General features: G+C 35.3%; 1 protein-coding gene across 3 annotated transcripts in view; it reads right to left on the bottom strand.

The window, feature by feature from the left end:
• Window positions 1–27,666, bottom strand: part of LOC101894545 (gelsolin) — an 82,896-nt gene that overhangs the window by 35,237 nt on the left and 19,993 nt on the right. The window contains exons 2-3 of one of the 3 annotated variants that reach the window (XM_059126933.1): window positions 25,824–26,097; window positions 10,853–11,033 (exon numbers count right to left, since the gene is read on the bottom strand). In XM_059126933.1, coding sequence (XP_058982916.1) covers window positions 10,853–11,033; window positions 25,824–25,864 — 222 coding nt within the window. In that variant the 5' untranslated portion in view covers window positions 25,865–26,097. The other 2 variants (XM_059126934.1, XM_059126935.1) reach the window with 2 other exon arrangements.

The raw sequence follows: 27,666 nt of genomic DNA on the forward strand, positions 1-27,666 counted from the left end.
TTTTAGACAAACCGGTAAAAAAAAGTGGCGGAAATCATGCAAATACCTAATAGCGGGAGGTACTGTTACATGGCGGCTATTCTAAAACGTAGACCAATATATCTGATTTTCAATACCAACCATCCTAGACATAATACACATTGTTCTGCCAAGGTTTTAAGCTCTACGTCAAATAATTTGGACTTTATCGTGATTTCAACAGACAGTCAGGCGAACATCGTTAAATCGACTTATAACTTAATGCTGATTATGAATATATATACTTTAGGGGGTCTACGGCGAATACTTCGGGATGTTACAAATGAAATGACAAAGATAATATACCCTCCTTTTCAAGGTGGAGGGTACAAAAATGGGTTAAGAAGGACCCCTTTGGGAAGGTTAAAGTTTTCTACCGAAATAATCCAGCTTTTTTTCATTAGTAATATTCCCGAAGACACTATACGCAAGGAATCTTAAATCGGACTAAAATCATGAAAATACTGAATATGGAGAGCTACCATTATATTGGTAGACGTATATATAGGAAATTTTCTGGCAGGGGAAAAACCACCCACTGCAAACTTCAAGTATTATATTTCGCACAATTTCGTCGCTAAATGTGTCGAAAATCATTAGAATACCGTATTCTTGATGTTGCTACACTATATCGTGGACCGATGTAGCCCATCTTCGACGTAGACCTGCCTGCACACAAAAGAAAACTCTGTGCAAAACCATCGCTTGTACTCCAGGATGGACATCGTTGAATCATCGTTGAGCATAGTTTACCAGTAGGCATGGGCCATGTCGGTCCACGTTTTCGTATAGCCCCCACATGACGGTACCTCCCGATATTCGGTATTTTCATGATTTTAGCGAACATTATTTACCGGAATTATTTTAAATTTCGTACTTGAAGTTCGCAATGGGTTCCACTATGACAAAAAATTTTGTATGCAGGTCCACGTCTTTGTATAGCCCCAATATAACGGTACCTCCCGCTACTCGATATTTTCATGATTTTTGCAACATTTTTCACCGTAATTGTAACAAATTTGGTATTGGAAGATCTTAATGCGTATTACGACCAATGGCAAAAAAAATCGTTTGCAGGTCTACGTCTTTGTATAGCCCGGTACCTCCCGATAGACTGTATTTTGATGATTTCAATAACATTATTCATTCGAATCGTTTCAAATTTCATATCGGAAGATCTTAATGGGTACTACAACCTATGGCAAATAAAAAATCGTATGCAGGTTCACGTCTTTGTATATCCTCCCGATACTCAGTATTTTCATGATTTTTGCCACATTATTCATCGGAATTGTAACAAATTTCATATTTAAAGTTCGTAATGGCTACTACAGCATATGACAAAAAATTTCCTAAGTAAGGCCATGTCTTCGTATAGTCCCCATATAGCGGTTTTCAATTAAGTTGTAATTTTCCGATTTTTTTAAAAGTTTTTAAATTTTTTCCAAAAGTTCGGCCCGGTTGAACTTAGCTATTTTTTCACTTGTTTTAATTTGGTTTTGCATATTGACAGAGGATATACTTAAACCGATTTTTTCTATATTCGACGGACCCCTGACTCTTTGGGACCATTCCAATTGACGAGGCTTGTCCGCAGGCAACATTCTTTGCGTCAATTGAATTTTGTACGGGAACAAATGCGAATAATCCGTTGTAAAGTGGACCGAGCCATGCCCAACTGCTGAGAACGGCGTTTTTGGGATGGTCTTGGGGACCTCTCAACACTGGCTCGTACGGCAGCGATATTCTCGGCCGATCGCCTTGGTCGACTTTTATATGGCCTCTTCGGATTAGAAAGAGCCTTACCAGTCGAAAATTTTTCGTATAAACGCTTAATGGTGTTCTTAGAAGACGCACTTCTCACATTTTTTAATGTTTTAAAAGCACGTTGAGTTTTCACAATTGACTTCTTCTGTTGAATGTAAATTTCAACTATTTCGCGTGGTGTGTATTGGTTCATGGTAAAAATATGCTTGGACTGACGCTTCAAACGCGGTATGTGACATCTTTGTCAAAAGTTATGGCGTTGCCAGATGGGTCCGTCGAATATGGACAACCCTGTAGGTTAACTTTATGTTAATGCCCCAAATAGCTGTATTTCCTGATATTTCATAGGTCTCATCCAATCCCCGTCCATAATTGTATAGTCAAAGTAAATCTACCATGTGGCCATTGATGATAATGATGATCATAATGAAGATGTTTCTGGACCTAGCGGTAGTTGGTAGATTATAAAATACCTTAATTAAAAAACTTTGCCTCTTTCAGGTATCCAAACAACTGTCAATTATTTTCTGAACTATCCCTAATAAATGTTCTTGACAAAATCCCTGGCCATAATTGTATAGTCAAAGTATATCTACCATGATAATGATGTGGCCAATAATAATGATGATCATAATGGTGATGTTTTTTCCTGGTTATAGTTGGTTGCTGTTGTTTTTGTTTCCTACTACTCATCATTTGCTTTAAGGCTTATAAAATCCAGTCACATTTACGTCAATTACGTTGATATTGTATAAGGATGTGAATGCTGATGGACAATTTATATGTAGTTATATATTAGGGTGTTGTGGAAATAATGACAATAAAATAAGACTTAAGAAACTGTAAAATGCATTTTGAAGTTGAATCCCTCGACTTTACTTCAAGTATTCTGATCAGTTCCAAATTTGAATATAAAATAGTGTTATGCTACCCTTTAATTGAAGAATTGGAAAAAAGTGAAAGGATTTTGTTCTGCATATAAGGACAGGAATCAACGAAAATACTCTCGAAGGATAAAAACTATTTTCATGACTGTAATAATTAAGTTTCACTTGCAAATGCCCTATGTGAATGCTAATGGATAATTTGTGTATATTTATGTATTAGGGTGCTGTGATAAATTAAATAAAAAATATTTTAGGAGGATGGAAAATATTTCACCTCGACATACCCTAATAAACATATGTATATTTAAAACAAAATCACTCATTATGTGGTCAACATGCATACGTATATATCTGTATGTACAGAAATTAATGCTACATCGACATCTCAGGGGCGCGACACCAACAGAAATGCCTTTAACCGGTATATTAAATATAAAAACCAGGCCTTAAATTAGTCTTTAATCAGGTCTTTTGGCAATTTTTGCCCCCAGAACATCATACCCTTGAGTTTCTGCCCTGCAATCGTAGAATATAAATCTGATGTTGTATTTTTGTGTAAAGTGGTATTTTTCCGGTTTTCTTTTCGGCAAACAAACACATTATGAAGACGAGAAGTCCATGCAATGCCATCATCCTGCGCTCAGTGAAACATCATTATGTGTTGAGTATCACCTTTTTTTAATTTGAATGCTGGCATTCAATCTGTTTGACATTGTATCTGTAGCAAAATATCTGCAAGTCGATAACATGAATGTGTAAATATGTTTGCATATTGTAGGCATCATTATGTTCGAAGACAGATAGGCTGATGGACAGAGCGTTGGAAAATGTGTATGCATATTGGCTATCGGTACTGCACTTAGGCCATACTAAAGTATAATCCCATGATTCTTATGTTGAGATCCTAGATACGCACACATATATTTATGTGTGTATGGGTATGATGACATTAAAACAGGGATTTCATCCAAATTATGATATTTATACCATACAACACTATGTTGTGAGGGTATTGTAAGTCTATAAGAACTCGAAATATTAATACCCACACAAACGATAATCATATCGTCGGGCAGAGACGTTCTAGCAATGTGTACGCTTTAGCCCATTTTAAAAATGTAATCAGTCCACAGGTCTTGAGGTTCGAGTCTCACGAAATTTTACCTGTTGTGATAGCTAGGGTCAGAATAGAAGAAGGAGATTACAATACAATAAGAAAATGGATCAATAACTAACGTTTTTGCTGATTTTGCAATCGATCTATAGGTTATAATTATTAACGAATCGAAGCGGAATTTGGCATGGGGTTGGTCAACTTAAATAGACGATATATTTTGTATGAAAACCTGAATTTTCATACAACCGTAAAAGTGATTTTTCGGGGAAAGGTAATTTCTAGACTTTCGTTAACGAATATTTGTGTGAGATTCCGATTAGCACAATAGGGAAAACCTCTTGCATCAATACAGGGTGAGATAAAAAAAACTGCAACAAAGTCAAACGACATCATTTTTACAATTTTTTTTAATTGATTGAATGAAAGCACAAAATTTCGGAAATAGAATTAAATTTTAGAATAAGTTTAGATTTGTTCGAATTTGTAACCTTTGGCACGAATTATGGCCTTCAAACGGCCAATGAAACCGTCACACGCATTATCCGAATATTGCTCTGTGGCTTTTTGGCCCATTCCCGGCGAAGCGCTTGCTTGAAGTGATTAACACTTTGGTATTTTTTAGTGCCAACCTTGCTTTCCAAAATACTCCAGATACAATAGTCCAACGGATTGGTATCCGGAGATTTTGGTGGTCATTGTGCGCTGGAAATGATGTGAAGAATCTCATTTTGTAACCATTCTTTGGTGGTGCTGAGTGCGATTGTGCTGAGTCCTGTTGGAATGTCCAAGGTATGCGGCCAAAATGTTTGTGTGCCCAAGGCTTTAATACACCCTCCAGAATATTTTCGCGATAATATTCGGCATTTATTCTGATGCCACGGTCGATTAATACGAGCGGAGAGCGATCATCGGAGAAAACCAAAGTTCACAACTTTCGGCCAAGCGAATCAACTCTTTAGCTCTTTTGAGTCTATTTTCTTTCTGTTGCGGTGTAAGTTCTTCCACTTTTTGGAATTTCAATGGCTTACCCCGACTTAATTTTTCAGAATTTTTCCGAATGGAATATTGCGATATGTTCAGCTCACGAGACATTTTTCGGCCACTGCGACGCAGGTCTCGATCAAGTCGAACCATTTCTGCTGATGTTGCTGTTTTCTTCCGTCCACTTCCTTGACGTCGGGCTACCCTAACAGTATCACGGTAACGAGCGAAGGTGCGATACGCAAAAGATTTATTTTTCTGAAAATTCTCACCAAAATGCTTTTGTACGCTTGTAAACAATATAATGAGCTGTCACTGGAATAATTTTAACAGCTTAGAAATGACAGCAGCAGCTTCTTCATCTTACCCTGTATTCACCGGAATTGTTTCAAATTTCGTATATAAAGTTCGGAACAGTTATTACAGCCTATGACACAAATTACTTATGCAGGACCACGTCTTCGTATAGCCCCCATATAACGGTTTTCGTTTAAGCGGTATTTTCCGACAGAATTGTTTTCAAATTTCTTGCAAATGATAGAGGGTATAAAAGTTCGGCCCGCTGAGCTTGGCTGCTTTTTGTGGATCAATTGTTGGATTTTAAACGGTTTCCTATCAGATGCCGAGAACAAATATAAATACTTCGACCTTGGGAACTTTAACCTTGAAGATAAAATTTTACTTATTTTATGTACTTTATAATAATAGCTATATGACTCTCACAAAATCTTTTTTTTGGACTTGAAGGACCCAAACTTTTGCCGGACATAACAGCAAAAGTTGATGGGATAGGAAATAACGGATAGTCACGCGTCTTTTTCTCTCCTGCTGCGATGTCGGAAACATAGTTAAAGACTTTTGTGTGGTATAGTGTAAGTCTAGAAATATTACGATATATCCAATCTTTAATAATACATGATATTGGATATGAACATTTAAACAACCCTTAAAAAATCACATCTGGTCATCCCTAATCTCTACTCATGTATGATTATTTCCTGACTGGAAGAATGTTGCAGTCAATAGTCAACGTTTTTGTTGTTTGCAAATCTAAAGATTTATATCCGGATAATGTCATGTATCTCTTAGGTCTCTCAGATAATCTTCACGTACGAGTGGGGGGGTTCGGTATAATGTATGTGTGTGTGTGTGTGGCAAAAGGACGTTCCGTAACGGATATCCTTAAGCGTTTGTTGAGTGGCACACATGTAAACAATTACATTATACTGATGTGGACTATTTTTCTGCATTAATGCATGCATGCAAAGTACCCAACACACAGACACGGTCACACACACACACACTTACACACAAGGACATTAAGTGACCATTAAAATGAAGTAAAAAATTAAAAACCAAAGGCGAAAAAAAACTTTAGTAAATTATTAAACTGACTGCTGACCATGGATTCTTGATGACCGAAACGCGAAAAAAACGACACTCTCCAACACCAAAAAAAATATACGTTTTCTTTTCTTCTTCTTTTTTGGTTCTGCGTTCACTGTCAATGTCCTTAAATGTATTCGCTGCTGGTTATTTTTTTGGTTGTCCTCTGCAGTCTGATCGTTGTTTATGTCCATTTTCGCGTATTTATTGTTAAAATCCGATTTACTGCAATGGTAATGTCCTGATGTGGTGGTCGACCAGCTTTATTAAATGCCTTGTAAGCGTCCAGGATGTGCGCCCGTATGCGTTCGCCTGCTCTCATACATATGTGTGTGCATCATGTGTCCCAGTTCCTCTTTTTTCCACATTCAATGTTACTGCAACGTGTTGCACACTACTGAGGATTTACATCGTGGCTGTCTGAATGGCAATGATGGCAATTATTTTAATGGTAAACTTGTTAAAGCTATCTTCACAATCTTGGTTACTTTTTCTGGAGAGAGAGAACGCGCGAAAATAAGAGAATAAAATTTAGAGTGAGATCTTTAAATGGCTTTGATGCATAGGGAGAAAAGTGGTATATTTCTCTTTTGCACATATGTTTATTTTTTCTGTAGTCAGGCGATTTGACGATTTTAGCGACATTATTCACCGGAATTGTTTCAAATTTGGTATTTGAAGTTCGAAATGGATACTACAGCCTAAGACTGAAAACTGGATTTTATTTTCCAATTCGTTCCAAATGGTGGAGGGTATTCAAAGTTCGGCCCGGCCGAACTTACTGCTTTTTAACTTGTTTTGCGTAATTTTTTCTACGCCCACTCGCTCGAATTCGAGTAAGTTTCACTCTTTGACCAAAATCACGTAAGTTTTTTGGAAGTCTGAAAAAAGTTTATATTTTGTTTATGTAGGTTCCAACAACAAGCCTAAGAGAACGAACGTAGGAAAATTGAGAGCTAACCCAGCAAAATCTTGCGAGCTGTATGCAATACCGATAGCTTGAAATGTATGGGTTATTTATAAACAAGTAAGCAAAGGCTACAGTCGAGCGGGGCCGACCGTTGAATACCCTACAACACTATAATAAACGACACAGTTTATATAGGCGAGATACTCGAAAGAATTCCACAAGATATTGTGACAAATAATAAAAGAAAACAATCAGGTTTCGTTCTCTAATGTTCAAATAATAGCAACTTAAACTAATTTGCTCATTTCCAATTTATTGGTAGATATCTTCCTAGATTTTGAACCAATATTTCCCAAAGACCTATAATCTCTCAAAAATGGCAAAATGGTTTTTGACTGAAACGCATCTATATGAGATACAGACACTTGACTATATTCTTCAACGAAATCAGCGTTAACGAAATAGTCAGAAGTGCGTCTTTCCTGTATTTGTGAATTCTCCAAAAAGTCACTGGAATGGACATTTTCGTATTTTGTCTACAAAAGTTGGCAAACTCCTTCACACATTGAATATTTTTGGATGGCCATCCAAAACTGCTTGGCTTTTGCAATGTCCGGTAACCCCCATTCAAATGTGCGTGAGGATCGGGCGATAATTACGACCTCCTGACAATTTTGCAGTTTTTTGGTCCATTTCAACCCCTAAATATATGGCGATCATCTCCAAAAAGAGTAGGCTTCTATTCTGACCCTCATCTTATCCCCATGCAAAATTTCGTAAGGATCGGGCCATAAATGCGATCTGTATATGATTTCCTGATATCCTAACTACTTAGTTTTGTTAGCTGTAGAAATATTACCAAATGTTTAATTCAAAATGAAAATATGCCAAAAATATGACAAAAATTGAAAAATATGAGAAAATTTTACAATATCAATATTTTCATCTTTAGAGAGATATTTTTATGCGATTTTTTAGATTTTTTTTCTTTCCTGTCAAGAGGCCATTCTGAATTAATGAGAATTGCCAAAATCAGTTCAGCCGTTCTCGACATATATGAGATCTTTCAAGCATATCTTCTTTGATAGACATATATATCGCATATATTTGCTATATATTCGATTTTTTGGACCTTAACATCAATGTAAAGATTCGCCGGGATTTAAAATATTCGCGGTTTAATGAAAAATTTTAAATTTTTTCAACAAAAACGATATGGTCTATTTTACCCGCTAAATATTATCCGATGACCACCCAAATTGGTAGGCTTCTTCCCCGCCCTAAGCTCTAGCTACATGCGAAATTCCGCGTCGATTGGTCTATAATTGCGACCTGTATAGCTACTGCAAAATCCGACATTTTTTCAGTATTTGGTCCATTTCAACCCCTAAACATTTGGCGATCATCTCCAAAAGAAATAGGGTTCTATTCTGACCCTAGCCCCACCTCCATTCTAAATTTCGTGAAGATCGGGCCATAATTGCGACCTGTAGAGTGATTACAAATTAACATGGACAGACGGACAGACGGACAGACGGACAGACGGACGGACGGACATACATAGCTAGATCGACTCAGCTTGGCGAGATAGGAAGATCCATATATACTTTCCTATGTGGGAAATCAATATTTCGTGGTGTTACATAATTTTTGGCCCAATCAAACTTATAATACCCCCAACACATAGTGTTGTAGGGTATAAAAATATAAAGAACAAAAGTTACTTTCCTCATTACCAAGTAGTGAGTACCGTCGGCAACTTGAACGCATTGAAATGCAAAACCCAAACCATCAAGTCACCAAAAGGGTATTTTTGTCTATTTATACCCTACAACACTATGTGCATAAGTTTGATTGAGCCAAAAATCATGTAACACCTCGAAATATTGGTTTCCCACATAGGAAAGTATATATGGATCTTCCTTTTTCGCCGAGCTGTGTAGATCTACCTATGTATGCCCGTCCTTCCGTCTGTCCATGTTAATTTGTATTCACTCTACATGTCGCAATTATGGCCCAATCTTCACGAAATTTGGAATGGAGGTGGGGCTAGGACCAGAATAGAAGATTATTGCTTTTGGATGATCGCATAATATTTAGGGGTTGAAATGGACAAAAAACTTAAAAAAAAATCTGATTTTGCAGTTGCTCTACAGGTCGCAATTATAGATCAATTGATGCAGAAGTTAGCACGGGGCTAGAGCTTAGGGCTGGGCAGAAATCTTCCAATTTTTATGGACATCGAGTAATATTTAGTGGGTGAAATATACCTTAAAATTTGTGTTAAATAGAAGTTAAATTTTCCATTAAACCGCGAATATTTTTTTAAACCCGGTGAAATCGAAAATAAACGAACAGGTCAATTTTGACCGTTACGTAGATGCCGATAGTAAATATATCGGATGTATGTAGCGAAATATATACAATGTATATATACACTGGGAGGGGATGAATGCTTATATCTCAAGAATGGCTGCACCGATTTTGACAAATTTTGTCAATTCATACAAGAATAAAATCTTAAAAAAAATCGCATAAAAATATGACAATAACGATGTTAATATAGATTTTGTAGTATTGTGCGACTTTTTTTATTGTTCCTTTTTTCATCGCATGCAATTTTTTCAGTTTGACTTATAATATTGAAGTAATATTTTTTTTTTTTTGTAATATAATGTTGTAATATTTTTCACCTTACAACATAGGGGGGGGGGGGGTGTTGGGGTAGTTATTATAAACAGATTGCAACTATCGTCCGATCCTCACGAAAATTTTTACAAGGGTAGGGTTAGGCTCAGAAGAGCTAGGCCTATTGTTTTCAAAGATATCCGCAATATATTTATGGGTTGAAATGGGGCAACAACTAAAAATGTGCCTAATTTCGCAGCCGTTAAAAAAGTCAAAAATAGAAACCATAGGACACGAAATCCCGCATGAAGTTCGAGTTTAGGACAGCGGGTAGAGTGGAACACTAATTTTGTGTGAAAAAAACAACATTTCCATTCTATCGAAACGCTGAAAAACAGGCGATATCCAAAATACACAAAATGGCGAACTTCTAGCGTTATATGCTGATTTCATTGACGAATATAGCCAAATATCGAAGACAAGCAAATCATATAGATGAATCTACATTTAGAGATAAAGAGGGGCCCTTTTGCATTTGGAGATGATCGCAAAATATTTAGGAGTTCAAATGAACCAACAGGAGAAAAAAATTCCTAATCACACAATTGAAGCCAATCGACACGCCTGAGAAGAGAGTAATTGACAGGGAAGAATTCTAGCATTTTGGATGACCATTGAATAACATTTAGCTGTGGAATGGACCACAACAACTAACAGCACGGCGGAGTGCGTAAATATTGGGCAAATTTCCCTGGTCAAATGCTAAGGATAATATCTAGGCAATGCTCCGTAACATAATTTCAAAAGCGAAATCTTCCAAAAGGGATTTGGACATAAAGATGCCTCTAACATATTGTAGTGTTGTAGGGTATCCTTGCTTACTTGTTTTATTTTAGTTTTAAATCACAACAGTTTTACATTAAATTCAAATCTTGCAAACGGAATAACCAACGTAATGCACCCTACTTAGTATGGTGGAGATTATAATAAGTATGATTATAATTTTCACCACAAATTCAAAATAAATAGAATAGAAACCACCATGACCACCACTATAAATGGTAATTTCAATATAGGCATGCGTCAGCTATGACACATCATCTAATTCAATACATTTGAAAGCATGAAAAAGAAAAACTTAACTCAGAAAACACTTACCTCAACTCTCCAGATTTCCAGGCCAGGAGCACGACCGGCATTGGCAAACGCTGAATGCATGACTCTGTTTCCTGGCGATTTACTACCCGGTTGGATTTGATTTGTTTGGACCGGAAATGTGGGACGATTTGCAATTGTACCGGCTGAGCACAGTGTTGCCAAAGCTAAGGCAATAAAACAGCTGTTGGTTGTTTACACCACACACATACACAACGACACGAACGAACGCACAGACGAAATGATTCATACAATTCAATGTCAGTGCCAAGGATACGTCATAGGTTTCAATAATTCATGAAAACAAAATAAACGAGAAAAAACGAAATAGGTTTTCATTAACATTTAGCAGTAATTTAGAAACAAAAATTATTTACTATAAAATACTTGAAATGAATTTTAAGTGATACTACTTTTTACAGTTGTTTTTGCCGATTTGTGGCTTTTTGTTTTGTTGTTGTTAGAATTGATTTTTATCGCAACCGTTTTAGTCTCTTTCAATGCGCCGTCAATAGCGAGTTATATTGCTCGTGAATGTCGCATTACAACTAATTTTTTGGAGAACCACAGTTTGAGTTTGTTTTGGCGTTTGTTTGCCTCTATTCCAGATAGCGTTTTATAACTTGTGAGCTCCAAAAATGTACTCACATGTACGGCACAGTGCATGTATTTATGTACATATTCACGTGAGAACAAATCCATTGTTTTATCATTATTGTGTAGAGCTAAACAAATGATTTGAATGGACTTTTAGAGGGGAACCAATTAATTGATTCATTAAGATAAGGTGGGGTTGGTTTACTTTGAGAGCAAACTTATATGTTTATCATGAGTAAAACAGTGCCACCCACTTTCATTCAATTTTCACTTAATAAATTCAAAAATAAAATCAAATATACAATTTAAAGCAGATTTTGTGTCTATTTCCTCAAATATATGACCCCTTGATTTACTGCCATCCATTATCGTATAGAATATTGAACAATTAATTAATAATAGAATATTGAACAATTAATAGGTACTCACAGCTGATCAGTACCTATTAAATTACTTATTGAAATTGTTATCATAGTGTGGAAGATAAACAAATAGAAAACAAAACGTAAACAAGTTTGGCATTTCCTCTGACTTTAAGAATCTGGTACTGTGGCATTGGAGGGGTTTTATTATATTTTCAGCCTTGTGGCTAAAGGTACAAATCGAGCTAAAACTCCCATTACCAAATAATGAGTTTCTTAAATGTACCCCAGAAACTCATAGTATTTAATTACATTGTAATACAAATCTTCAAAGAGAAAAAATTAAGTTCGACCGGGCCGAACTTTTAATACCCTCCCTCCACCATAAGATAAAGAAAACATTTTTCTATAAAAGCATCTGAATTCAAACGTGTTCCACTTTAAACTACAAATATCAGTAAGACCGTTTGGATAATGTCGTTAAACTTTTCAAAAACCCATAAAGTGGTTGAGGCCGTTGTGCCGTATGGCCACATCATACCAAAACGGGAACCTTTATAGACCATTTTAAACTTCAAGGATTATCATCTACTAAACCTTCTTAAGTACCGCATTTGAAACAATATCGTTGGTAAATGTGACTAGGATTATCAAAATACCGTATATCGGTGGGTATAGTTATATGTGCGCTATAGGAAAACGTGGACCTAAATATTTAATGTGCTATCATAGGAGCTAGAACCCATTACGAATAAAAAATACCAATTTTTGAACAAACCCGTGGAAAAATGTAGCGAAAATCATTAAAATACCGAATATTGGGAGGTACCATTATATCGAGGCCATACAAAATCGTGGACCTATACATACTATGTTTCGCCACCGGAGCTAAAACCCATTATGACCTTCAAATACAAATTTTTGGACAAACCCGTGGAGAAATGTGTCAACAATCATCAAAATACCGAATATCGGGAGGTACCGGTATATGGCGGCTATACCAAATCGTGGACCGATATATCTCATTTTCAATACCAACCATCCTAGACACAATACAAATGTGTTGTCAGACGGACTATATGGGGTCTACGACAAATATTAATAATGATGATACAAACGGAATGAAAAAGTTAATATACCCTACTTTTCAACATGGAGTATATAAAATCAAACTTCTTCTAATGTTCCAATTTGGTTTATGGGTGCCCACAGATGACGAATATGCCTTTAAAAAACAGAAAAAACGATTTTCTTCGTGCTTTACACAGCAAAGCAGATGCCTAACAGTAATTTTATTTACTTATCTGAAAAGGGATTTTCATGAGCTTTCAAAAAATGGAAAAATCAAATCATCGGTTGAGAAAGAGACGAGATATAACTTTTTCAAAGAAAAAAAATAAATAATAATAGATATCCGTTTTTAAAAATAGAAGTTATGCACGTTTATAGTTGACTAGAATTTTTATCTATATTTACCATTATAAAATCAATTTTCGAAGTGACGCAGAAGACCCAAAGGCATATTCGTCATCTGTGGGCACAAACCAGAATTGGAACATTGGAAGAAGTCTGTACTTTTTTAAGATTTGTATCACAGTTTTATTATACTATCCGCTTCGTAACCGTATTATATTATACCCTTGGTTACCCTTCAAAAAAAGCAATGAGACCCCACAAAGTATATATATAAATATTATTTTTAAAAACACAAGATTCTATGCCGATTTAATCATGACCATCTGTGGAAATCACTTTAACTTTTGAACGGAATGAAGTAAGTGGTCAAAATTCTACCCAACTGGATTTTAAGTTCGTTGAATTTTTGCAATAGAAAAAGTGTCCCGATTAAAGTAAATTTTGGGTTTGTAGTCATATTTTTAAACTAATTTGCTGTTAATCTCCAATTAATATTTCCAAGGACAAAAAATTCTTGAAAAGAACTGTCCATATTGATCCATATACCTCCCGATACTCTGCATTTTTCAATGGAATTTTTTCGAAGTTGAGAGTTTTAAGTTAAGTTTAGAGTTCGCAATATGTTCTTAGTTACAAATCTTAATAGTAAAACATAACTTTTTCATAAAAAGGTGCAAGAATTTAAAAAGTAACCTTTGCGGAAAAATTTCTGTAGCCCTGAAAGGTTTTTGACTAGAATGAACAAATCCCTCAAAATATTGGAATACAAATTAAAAAATAATTTTCAACAAAAAAGTTCGTTCCACAATTCGATTAATTTATTACTTCTCTGGGAAATGAGCATTTAAAATCTTTGCGTTTGAACATTTTCGTATTTTTGATGAAAATCAGTTAAGATTAATAGCCTGTATTTGTATGACATTTCGAAAATGAACTCGAAAGAACATCAGCTAAGTCGATAAAGGCATGTCCGCCCGCCTGTTGTAATCAAGTTTGATTCTAAACGACATGTGATAGGAAGCTAAAATTTTGAAAAAAGTTATCTTTTGTCAGGTCAAATTCGTCTTCGTATAGCCACCACATAATTGTACCTCCCAATATTCGGCATTTTGATTATTTATGTGTTTAAAATTCGGTATTTGGAGCGCATAATGGACCTGGAGTGCATAATGGGTCATAATGGTATTTGGAGTGCATTTAGACCGCATATAACCGTACTTCCCCATATTCGGGATTTTGATCATATTATACACCCTTTCTGAAGGAATAGTTTTAAGCTCAGTATTTCGAGTTTATAGTGGGTTCTACCCCCTATAGCAGATTATGGGCTACATATGTCTACGCCTTCGTATAACTCCCATATAAGTGTAGCTTCCGATATTAAAATTGGTAATTGGAGTTCATAATGGGTTCTACTTGCTGTGGCAGAACATTGCCTACATAAGTCCATGTTTCCTAATATTCTCATGATATTAGACACACCTTCTAACGGTATAGTTTAAATTCATTAACATATATAGACTCAAAAGAACTAAAGAGTTGCTTCGCTTGGCCGAAAGAGGTGAACTGTCGAATTTTGTTTTCTCCGATGAGAAAATATTCATTGTCCAGCAGTTTGTAAACAAACAAAAAAATCGTTTTTATGTGCCAAAGAGGCCACCAGAATTCAAGCGCCGGCCATGGTAATGGTGTGGGCCGTCATAACAGCCGATGGTCTCTCTCCGCTCGTATTAATCGACCGTGGCATTAGAATAAATGCCAAATATTATCGCGAAAATATTCTGGATGATGTACTAAAGGCTTTGGCACGCAAACATTTTAGCCCCAGACCTTGGACATTCCAACAGGACTCAGCTCCATCGCACTCAGCACGCGCCACCCAAGAATGGTTACGAAATGAGGTTCCTCGCTTCATTTCCAGCTCACAGTGGCCACCAAAATCTCGGGACACCAATCCGTTGGACTATTGTGTCTGGAGTTTTTTTTGGAAAGCAAGGTTGGCACTAAAAAATACCTAAGTGTCGATCACCTCAAGCAAGCGTTTCGCCGGGAATGGTCTATAATACCGCAGAGCAACATTCGGGCAGCATGTGACGATTTCATTAGCCGTTTGAAGACCATAATTCGTGCCAAAGGTGACCAATTCGAACAAATCTAAACTTATTCTAAAATTTGATGCGATTTCCGACATTTTTTGCTTTCATTCACTAAAGTGTAAAAAAAGTTATGGCGTTTGACTTTGTTGCAGTTTTTTTATATCACCCTGTACTTTCCGACGTTCTGCAGTTCGGTTAGGTTCCCCTCAGTTTTACAAGGAATGGTAATAAACTGATATACATAAGTGGTCGACTCAACACCCATACATTATTCAACTGAATCTCATATAATTTAGCGTCTCATCATGTACTTCAACATATCCTATTTTCGGTATACTCAATGTGATTCGAATAGCCTTTCGAAAGTGAATTGCAAACAATTGCCAAATGAGATGCAAATTTTTAAATACATTTAGTTGGAATGTTTATAGTTTCCCAACCTAATAAAGAAGAGCAACAACAATTTCGGCCAAGTCAAATGGATTTTGTTTGTCTCAAAGTGTCAAAAGTCAAATACATTCATAATTTCATGAATGTGTTTTGCTAATGTGCATATCGTAAAAGTTAATTGTAAAAGTTCTACCAAGAATATGTAGAATTCTCGGTAATGACACTAAGGGGATTAAATGTTATTTATGTAGATGAGAAATATGACAGCGTCACTCAATTAGCCACTTTATTGATCACTTTTGAAATGTGAAACGTAACACACACAAAAAAGAACAATAGCACAATTAATTATGGCATTAAATTGGAAACTTTTTTCCACGCTCTAAGCAAAGAAGTACCAGAGAATTCCGCGTAAAATTAGTTGTTTAGTATTGGTTCTATTTCAATTGTGTGCACGTTTAAATGTTTGCGTTTACACTAAAACTTTTCTACACGCCCCAACACACAAATTCTTTGAATAGGGGTAAAATCCCACATTTAAGTATTTGAACATATTCCAAATCAAATGAAGCATCTGATTGCAGATAAATATGTTTGTTTGTGTGGGTATATGGTGCTTGTGTATGCAAGTTGTTATTAAAGCAATGAAAATGCTAAAATCCCCGTACACGATGAACCCGTGTTTCCATTCCACCGTATAAATGAAAATCATGCAACACCTTTTGTGAAACTTATTTTGTTTGTAGAGAATTTATTGCAGTTAATTAGTGTATCTAATGAGAGATTTTCAAGTACCCTACCCAGGAGGAAGCAAGGAGGATGGAATTATCATGATTTTTGTAACATTCACCTTATACCACATTGTTATGTATTTGTGCATTTTTTATACCCTCCACCATAGTATGGAGGATATATTATGTTTGTCATTCCGTTTTTAACACCTCGAAATATACATTTTAGAGCCCACAAAGTATGTATATTCTTGATCATTCTATGTCGATTTAGCGATGTCTGTCCGTCTGTGAAAATCCCTCTAGCTTCCGAACGAAATGAAGTAGATTGAACAAATTTTACTCAAATGCATATTATGTCTGCAGGACTTTTGGTATTGAAAATAATCCATGTAGGTCCATGTTTTTAGCGACACTATTCTCCAGAATTGTTTCTAATTTGGTATTTGATGTTCGTAATGGTAGTATCCCATGACAGAAAATTGTCTGTGGAGGTCCATGTCTTCATATAGCCCCCTTATAACGGTACCTCCCGATATTCGGTATTTTGATGATTTTACCGACATTATTCACCGGAATTATTTCAAATTTGGTTTTTGAAGTTCGAATGGATACTACAGCCTAAGACAAAAAATTGTCTGTGCAGGTCCACGTCTTCGTGTAGCCTCATATAATGGTACATCCCGATATTCGAATTCTGATGATTTTAGCGACATTATTCACCGATTTTGTCCAGCCGTCCGTCTGTTCATGTAGCAGGCATAGCACAGACTGAATTCGAATTTGTTGAAAATCGGTTCAGATATACATATAATTTCTACATATATGTTTCATCCGATTTGATATTTAGGTCACCTAAAGCCGTAAGAAGAGCTCCATAACAATGATATTGGGTACAGGCTACCACCCGCCTTTATAATACCATACATCACTATGCAAATTTTATAAAGCTACCTGGGAATTTATGTGCTGCCCAAGAATTTATCATACTTCATAATAATTTGAAAGCGAAAGGAACAATAATGGTATATCCCGCTCAGAATAAATTTCCACTAAATTTGACGGAGGTATTCATGTCTCTCGATTTTGAGAACCCTTAGATTGAAACATATATATCGGAATTATAGCTATATCTGACCCGATTTTCCTAAAAACATATCCCATTTGAGCCGATATTAAACAATAAATGTGAAATCGGATGATGAAATATATGGGAGCTACATCAAAATCTAAATCGATCTCTCTAAAATTTAGCAGAGGTATTTGTATTCGCTCTCTGATATCTGACACCAAATATTGTTGTTGTAGAGTGCATTTTACTGGTGTGAGGGCCTTTAATACAAAATCGGATGAAATATATATGCGAAATATAGCAATATCTGAACCGATTTTCATAAAATTTAAAATTTGACCTTTTTCCTAGGCTAAATTCTGTCGTATATGATGAAAGATATTTTAGGCCGATATTAACCATTTAGTGCACAATAAACCTAAAATCGGACAAAGATATATATGCAAGCTATATCTAAATCTGAACCGATCTCGATAAAACTTGTCAAGAGTATTTCTGAGCTATCTTTTCCCAAATATGGTTGTTGTGGAGTGCATATTACTGCTGTGGGGGACTAAAATAACAAATCGGATGAACAATATGTATCGAAGCTACAGATATATCGGACCCGATTTCCACCAAATTTGACATTGTTGCCAGCCATTTCAATAGGGCTCGTGCTTGGGCCAAACAAATGATTTGTACGAAATGTCACCAATAAATGCAACCAGTATTTTGTTAACAAAAATACATGGACAGACAGACACACACACGAACGGATATCTATAAAACGACTCAAAAATTGATTCTCTAAGGATCCTCCAAAATATTTATGAGTCTATATCGTTTCCTTCTTCGTTATTTTGATAATCCACGAAAATATTTCAAATTTGGTATTTAAGAGTTGCAATAGATAGTAAGTAATCCTTTTAGTATAAAATTTTCTATAAATGCCCGTTTTGGTATGGTTTTTTTTTCAAAAGATTAACTGCATTATCCAAAAGGTCTTACTGGTATTTGTTGTTTAAAGTGTAACACTTTGAATCCATATACTTTTATATAAAAATGTATTCTTTATCCAATGGTGGAGGGTATTAAAAGTTCGATCCGATCTTGTTTTTGGTGCCCAAGTAGTGTGTCACAATATTCGTTCTGACAGGAAGAAAATGTTGATTTCCTTTCTATTATTTCGAGGAAATTCCTTTCAACAAGCAAATCGACCCACAATCAGTGACTGACTCAATAGTATGAGCAAATCTAGTGGAATAATTTAGTTTGCTTTCCGGTACAAGATAGAGGGTTGAAAGAAAAAATAACAACACAAACATAAAAAAGCCAAAACAATTTTTGTTTTTAACATGTGGAGGGAGAATACCTGGAAATAAACTTACATACATACATATAAACATTTATATATACATTTGAAACATTAACAAATATCCTCATTAGAAACGAAACGAGAAGAAACTGAAGTTTTAATTACCTCTCGGTAAACTTGTTAATTATGAATATTAACGAAATAGTTGTTATATTACTAAATATGCTATTTTACTATATAAATGTATACTATTTATTCTCTTTGCATGTACGTACGTACGAATGTATGTAAACAGCAAACCACAAAGATGTGGTACTGCAGATTTTGTATTACTTTGTACTGAGTAATACTTAAATTAAATATTTCCAGTTATTTAGTATTTTTGAGATGATCGACAATTTAAAACCTTAACCTATCAAACTGCACTTCTTGATGATATTTGTTATACCCTCAGCCATATGGATAGAGAGGGTACCATATCAAATGGTCAAAACGTGCCCAGTCGAAATAACAGTTTTTGACCTTGGTCTCTTTGAACCAAATCCGTTTCAGTACATTTGGAGTCGATCTAGCGATGTCCGTCCGTCTGTCTGTCTGGCTGGCTGGTGCGCACAAAAACTCTCGAAGGGAATATCCGATTTGGTCCAAACATAGTACATCGTAATATTTTTGTCAAACTCAGATCGAGTTCGGAGATGGGCAATATCGGTCCACTCCTTCTAGTACCTCCCCCACAAAAGTTCGAAATTTCCAAAAATATATATTTTCTGCACAGAAAGAGAAACGATAATCCGATTTTGCTCCAACTTCGCAAATCCTAATATTTGCGTCAGTGCTTGTTCAGGTGCAAAAATGGACAATATCGGTTAACTCCATCAAGTACCTCCCCCACAAAGGGTCAAAATTTTGAATAATTACAAATCTTATAAAATGTGATTTAAGAGTCCGATTGTCTTCAAATTTTACACATCCCAATATTTTTATTAATTAATTATTAAGGTCTGGTGTTATGATGGAATATATCGGCGCACTCCTTCTGATACCTCCCCCACAAAGGTCGAAATTTTCAAAAAATATATTTTCTGCACAGCAAGAGAAACGATAATCCGATTTTGCTCCGACTTTGCAAATCCTTATATTTGCGTCAGTGCTAGGTCAGATGTGAAAATGGGCAATATCGGTTAACTCCATCAAGTACCTCCCCCACGAATGGTCAAAATTGTGAATAATTTCAACTCTCATAAAATGTGATGTAAGAGTACGATTATCAAATTTCACACACCACAATATTTTTATAAACCCAAGATATGGTGTCAATATGGAATATATCGGTCCACTCCTTCTGATACCTCCCCCACAAAGGGTCAAAGTTTTGAATAACCAAAACGTTTATAAAATCCGAAATAAACATCAAGTTCTATTTATATTTCACAAACTCCATTATTTTCACTAACAAAAGATCCGTTGTGAAGATGGGATATATCGGTTTACTCCTTCTGGTAACTCCACCAAAAAGGCTCATATTAACTATCCATGAAACTCACAAAACGCGAAATTAACATCCGATTCCATTCCAGACTTGGTACATCTCAATATTTCCATCAAGATCTGTTATAAAATGGTAGAGATCGGACCATTTCTTTTGCTACCTGCCCTATATAGGGTTCAAGATTTTGAAAAACAAAACTCCCAAAGAAACAAAATAAGCATCAAATTCTCTTCAAATTTCATACATATAAACATTTTTGCTAATACAAGATCCGTTGTGAAAGTGATATATATCTGCAAACCCCTTCTGGTTATAATTTTTAATACTTTTATCTGTCATAACTTGCGAAATAAGTAAACTTGCTATATAAATATATCTCTCTTAACCAGAAACCTAAGATGAATATGGAATCTATGTATGAAATAATATTCGACTTTCTTGTAATTTTTCCCATACCAATATTTTTATATATATTAGATGAAGCTTTAATGTTGAATACATTTTCTAAAAATTATCACATATGTCATGTAAAGTGAAGGAAGTATAGTCCAAATCTGGCACGTCGCAATTTTTATATCGTATTTATTTAGGTCCGATTCGAAATGGACAATATAGGCCCATTCCTTCAGAACCCATTTCATAGAAGGTCAACAATTTAAATAATCATAATAGAAGTCTAAACATACTTAAATAATTAAACATTGGCTGAGGGCTTTTTAACTTGTTATACTCCATATGTACGCATATCACAACCAATCACATATATATCACATTGGCCTGGAACTTAAACAAAAATTCAGTAGGAAATCATCAATTTTCCCAGTGCGAAAGAAATTTCCTCATATCCATACATTGTTGTTGCATGGATCATTGAACTAACTGACATCTATAAATCACTCAACACCTCGTGTAATCTGTTGAGATGTTATTGTTTGACCGATGTGAAACATTGTTTATTGGCCAACATCCAGAATTGTATATCGAATAATTAATTTTAATTGTTCACCGAAGTCAATATCCTGTGATAAAAAAATTTTTTAATACTTTTTCAGATTCTTGTCTACTATAGAAATGCCACATCTGGTGATTTCTACACTGACAGTTATATATCATATTTTTTAAACAATAAAATATTTTCTTTTGATACTTAAATTTTTAAAAATATCGAAGTAAGTAGGCGTATTAAGCGTATTATTTGAGGGTTATGGGCGGTCAAATATTTGGCTACGGATTTAATGTAACTTTGGATACGGCAAAACGGTGCCTCTTGAAATAACGAATTTCAATACCATATATCTTTGGGACTAATCATTGTATACTCTCATATTTCTATAAAAGTTTAATCAAGTTCGGGGATGGACAAAAAAGAAGCAATAATTAGAGAAAATACTAAAATAATAAAATATATCACAGACAATGCGTAAGAAGATTTAAATATTTTATCACACAGAGCAGATGTATTAAAAAACAAGTAAAAAATATTAAGTTTTTTAGATTAGGGTAATGGAAACATTAGAACCAATTATGACCCACAAATGCCAATTTTTAGACATATTCGTGGGAAAATTTGGCAAAAATCATCAAAATACCGAATATCGGGAGGTACCGCTATATAGGGCTATACAAAAATGTAGACCTATACATACAATGTTTCGCTAACGGAGCTAGAACCTATTATGACCAACTAATTCCAATTTTTAGACAAATCCATGAAGAAATGTGACAAAAACCATCAAAATACCGAATATCGGGAGATACCGTTATATGGAAGCTATAGCAAAGCGTGGACCTATACATACAATGTTTCGCCACACGAACTAGGACCCATTATGACCTACAAATACCAATTCTCAGACAAAAATTCGTAAAAAAATGTGGCAAAAATCATCAAAATACCGAATATGGGGAGGTACAGTTATTAGGGGGCTATACAAAAACGTGGACCTATACATGCAATGTTTCGCTACCGCAGCTAGAACCCACTATGACCAACAAATACCAATTTTAAGACAAATCAATGAAAAATTGCAGCAAAAATCATCAAAATACCGAATATCGGGAGGTACCGTTATATGGGGACTATACCAAAACGTGGACCGATATATGTCATTTTCAACACCAACCATCCTAGACACAATACAAATTATTCTGCTAAATTTTGACGCTCTACGTCAAATAATGTGGCCTGTATCGTGATGTCTACGACGAATATTAAGACATGTTACAAACGGAAGGACAAAGTTAATATAATATTTGAATTAGTTTTAAAAATTATAAAAACAGCAAACTCCTTTTGATGCCTCCCAGAGAAAGGGGCAACATTTTGAATAAAAAACTAAGAACGTTTTAACAGTTCTTTCCGAAATACCATTGTGAACTTTTAGGAGCTTTTTATACCCTACAACACAAGGTGGTCAGGGTATTATGTCTTTGTTCATTTGTTTGTAACAGGCAAAAGGAAACGAGATAGACCCATAGTTCCTTTTGATGATCTGCATAGAATCACTTTCTAAGTTGATTTATGCATGTCAGTCCGTCTGTCCGTCCGTCTGTCCATGTATTCTTGTGAACAAAATGCAGGTCGCATTTATTATCCGATTGAGATGAAACTTTGCAAACAACATTTGTTTGGCCCAAGGACGAACCCTATTGAAATCGGAGATAATCGGTAAAAATTTAGATATAGCTCCCATATATATCTTCGTCCGATTTGCCTTTTATTGTGCACCAAACGTGTAATATCAGCCCGAATAGTATGGAATTTTGGCCTGAAAATAAGTATGCCAAATTTGATCGAAATCGGTTCAGATATTGCTATAGCTCCCATATATACTGTTCATCCGATTTGTTATTATTGTCCTCCGCAGCCGTAATATGCACTCTGTAACAACAATATTTGGGAAAATTTATCAAATACAGCTCAGAAATACATTTGCTAAATTTTATCGAGATCGATTCAGATTTGGATAAGCTCCCATATATATCTTCGTCCGATTTGCCTTTTATTGTGCACCAAACGTGTAATATTAGAACCAATAGGATGGAATTTGGCACTTACGACGAAATTGAGTCTAGAAACAAGTATGTTAAATGTGGTGAAAATCGGTTCAATCTGGCTATAGCTCCCATATATATTGTTCATCCGGTTTATTTAATTTATCCTGCACAGCCGCAATATGCACTCCATAGTAACGATATTCGGGAATATCTATCAAATACAGCTCAGAAATACATTTTCCAAATTTTATCAGATTTGGATATTGCTTCCATATGTATATTTATACTATTTCAAGTTAATTGTGCACCAAATGGGAAATTCAGGCCCGAATTGAAAAGGCACAAATGCCTTGGCAAATTCAGTAGAAATCGATTAGGAGGAGTATATTCCTCTCTATAGTATGCTTTAGAGCAATTATAATTTGGTATACGGAATCCGCTTTTTATACCCTCCACCAAAAAAAGTATGGAGGGTATATTAAGTTCGTCATTCCGTTTGTAACTCATCGAAATAATCATTTTAGACCCAACAAAGTATATATATTCTTGATCAGCGTAAAATTCTAAGGCGATTTAGCCCTGTCCGTCCGTCTGTCCGTCTGTTGTAATCACGCTACAGTCTAAACGAATTAAGATAGGAAGCTAAAATTTTGCACAGATCTCTCTTTTGTCTGCAGGCAGGTCAAGTTCGAAGATGGGCTATATCGGTCCACGATATCGTATAGCCCCCATATAACGGTACGCCCGATATTCGGTATTTTGATGATGTTAGCCACATTTTTCAATGGAATTCTCTGAAAATCTACACAAATAGTTCCTTGTGGGTACTTTATACCTCGACAGAGAATTATCTATATAGATCCACGATATCGTATATCCCCCATATAACGGTACCCCCGATATTCGGCATTTTGATGATTTTACCCACATTTTTCAACGGAATTGTCTTAAAATCCACACAAGTAGTTCCTTGTGAGCACTTCACCCCCTGAGAGAGAATTGTCTATACAGGTCCACGATGTCGTATATCCCCCATATAACGGTACCCCCCGATATTCGGTATTTTATGATTTTACCCACATTTTTCATCGGAATTGTCTGAAAATCTACACAAGGAGTTCCTTGTGAGTACTTTATACCTCTGCAGAGAATTATCTATATAGGTCCACAATATCGTATATCCCCCATATAACGGTACTCCCCTATATTCGGTATTTTGATGATTTTAGCCACTTTTTCCAATGGAATTATCTGAAAATCCACACAAGGAGTTCCTTGTGAGTACTTTACACGCAGACATAGATTTGTCATTATAGGTCCACAATATCGTATATCCCCCCATATATCGGCACCTTCCAATATTAGATATTTTAAAGATTTTAAAAGAATTTTTAATGGATTTTATTTTTTTGAAAAATTTCTAATTCGTTCCAAATGGTGGAGGGTATTCAAAGTTAGGCCCGGCCGAACTTACTGCTTTTTTGCTTGTTAATACTAATAACCTCAGATATACGACTGCATAGAGGCATACGGCCAAAAAGCGTTTTATGAAAAATAATAAACTTTCAGGAGTCTTTATGTTTCGCGATGTTTTGGGCCATAAACTTGTCAAAAATTTGATCAAATTTGAATGTTTCAATATTTTTAGTACCTTCAGCTGGTTTTGTATGACGAAAACGACAGAAAATCTGCCAAATGAGTTTTTCAAATTTTGAATTTAACTAAAGAAATCAAAAATATGAAAAGCTCATTTGGAATTGTACTTTTCTTTTGCATAACTTCAAAATTCTCATAAGTAACTGAGTATCAATTCATAAATTATCCATAAAATTGTTCTTCTTGGTTAAGTCATGTAAAGAAATCATCATTAAAATTTCGAATATATCACTTTAAGTTCATTTTTAAATTTCATTGTGCCAAAGATTGCACATTTCTGTCCGTCATATTTCTGAATTGACAATTAACATCATGTGTTGCCATATCAAGTGTTCCAACACAGCAATTGGCAATTGTTACTGTTACGACTCTTATCGTAGTAAACAAACACAATGTCATCAAATATTAATGAGAACACGGGCACGTCTTTCCAATATTAGATGACTCTAGTGAATTTTATAGAAGACCAAACATGGTGAAAATATCACTACGGCAACAGTTTTACATATGAACGCTTAACTATCACCATCGATTACATAGCAGTTCCAAAACTGCCCAAGCATATCAATGAATAAAATACCCACCAAAAATTTCAAGTTATTTAATATTTTTGAGGATTTACGGCTTTGCACGCGCAAATTTTATTTCGACTGCACTTTTAGTACCTTTCTCCTCTAGCTTTTTTTTGTAAAGAAACAAAATATTCACACCTTTTTTCCGTTTATCCGGTTTTGCTGAACGACTTTGATTTGTTTTTTTTTTTTTTTTTGGTTTTCGATTTTGTTTTCAATTGTTTATTTTACAATTCAATTTTTTTGGCTTAAAATGTTGTATTTCTTTCGCGCTTCAGTTGTGCTTTTAGTTGAATTACCTGTAGATCACTGCCATGATGTTGAACACAGATCGTCTCATGCAGCGGTTCCAGCCAAGGCAAAAAACAATGTTTTTGTTTGTACGCTTGGATATTCTGCTGCCGGCTCTGCTGCCGACTCTGCTTACTTCGCTGGTTAATTACTTTTTATGGTGAATTCAGTTCAGTTCGGTTTGTTTGGTTTTTTCCCCCTAAGAGCAGAGATGATTCACTTTTTTATTGCTGGAGCACATGTACCAACCGCGACTCCGCGATCACACTTTGCCCAAACGATCTGCAAGATAAACGAAAAGAACAGAGAGAACAAAATAAATATTAGGAATGAAAACAAATAACAAGTAAGTCAATTTAAACGTCATCAACAACATTATTCGCTTGCAAACATGTGTTGTTGGTTTATTTATCGGCATCCACAAGGAGAGAGAATGTAAAATAAACAAATGGGGGTTGGTATGATAAGTCAAGTTAAATGAAAGTAATTGCATTTGCCATGATTTCAGACTTATATGCAAATTACCCTTATATTCGAGAGAGTCATATTAAACGGAAATATATTACAAAGTGTTCCAAGTTTGTATTTGGAATTTAACCTATCGATATCAGCAGCATTGATTTAAAACCATCACTCTGATCCTGAAACTGCAAGATACCAAAATTTGACGCATATAAATGAAAATATGACTAAAACGTCAAAAAAAATAGATAGGCTTTTACCTCTAGACCCTATACAAAAAAAGCGAATCGAAATGACCGATTTTTTAAACCAATGAGTTTTGATTTGATGCAAGCTCTCTAAAATATTGAGGTTAATTTGTACAGGGTGAGATAAACAACTGCAACAACGTCAAATGCCATAATTTTTACATTTTTTAAGTCCTGTTGGAATGTCCAAGGTCCGCGATCAAAATGTTTGCGTGCACATTTTCGGCTGACCTCTTTGGCAAGTAAAAACGATCATTTCGTTTATTTACAAACTGTTGGACAATTAATGTTTCTCATCGGAGAACCACCACTTTTGGCCAAGCGAAGAAACTCTAGCTCTTTTGACGAGTGGCTTAGAAATGACAGCAATCTGAAGTTGATTGCAGTTTTTTTATCTCACCCTCAGAACCACTATGCAAGGGTTTAACAAATAAGATCTTTGGTAAACTTCAAAACGATAAACTTCAAAATAAAGTCGAGGTTCCGATACAGTCTAAGAAAAGTTGTAATTTTTTTGCCGGACTTAGGTCAGCAGCGTACATGAAAAATATTAGCCTCCACACAATATATTCAACATATTTTTCTCGTCAATATAATATTTTCTTTCCACTTTTTCCAACCATAACGCAATTTGGAATGTACTTAAATAATCGGGCATAGTCTGAGAGACGGAAAAGTGGTCTGAACCGATGATGATAACATAAAATGATGAAAACTTAAAATCTGTACCAGCAGCACCAATATCGATTGGAAAGTTACGAGTTTTAAGTTCCAAGACCCAGTAGTTATATGTTTTGTTTTACCCTCCACCATAGTATGGAGGGTACATTAAGTTTGTCATTCCGTTTGTAACACCTCGAAATACACATTTTGGACCCCACAAAGTATATATATTCTTGATCAGCATAAAATTCTATGTCGATTTAGCGATGTCCGTCCGTCTGTCCGTCTCTGGAAAACACTCTAGATTCCGAACGAATTGAAGTATATTGATACAATTTTACTCAAATGTATGTTATGTCTGCAGGACTTTTGGTATTGAAAATGGGCCATGTAGGTCCACGTTTTGGTATAGCCCCCATATAACGGTACCTCCTGACATTTGGTATTTTGACAATTTTAGCGATACTATTCACCAGAA

This window comes from Musca domestica, unplaced genomic scaffold (genome assembly GCF_030504385.1).
Source record: "Musca domestica strain aabys unplaced genomic scaffold, Musca_domestica.polishedcontigs.V.1.1 4, whole genome shotgun sequence".
Lineage (NCBI taxonomy): Eukaryota > Metazoa > Arthropoda > Insecta > Diptera > Muscidae > Musca > Musca domestica.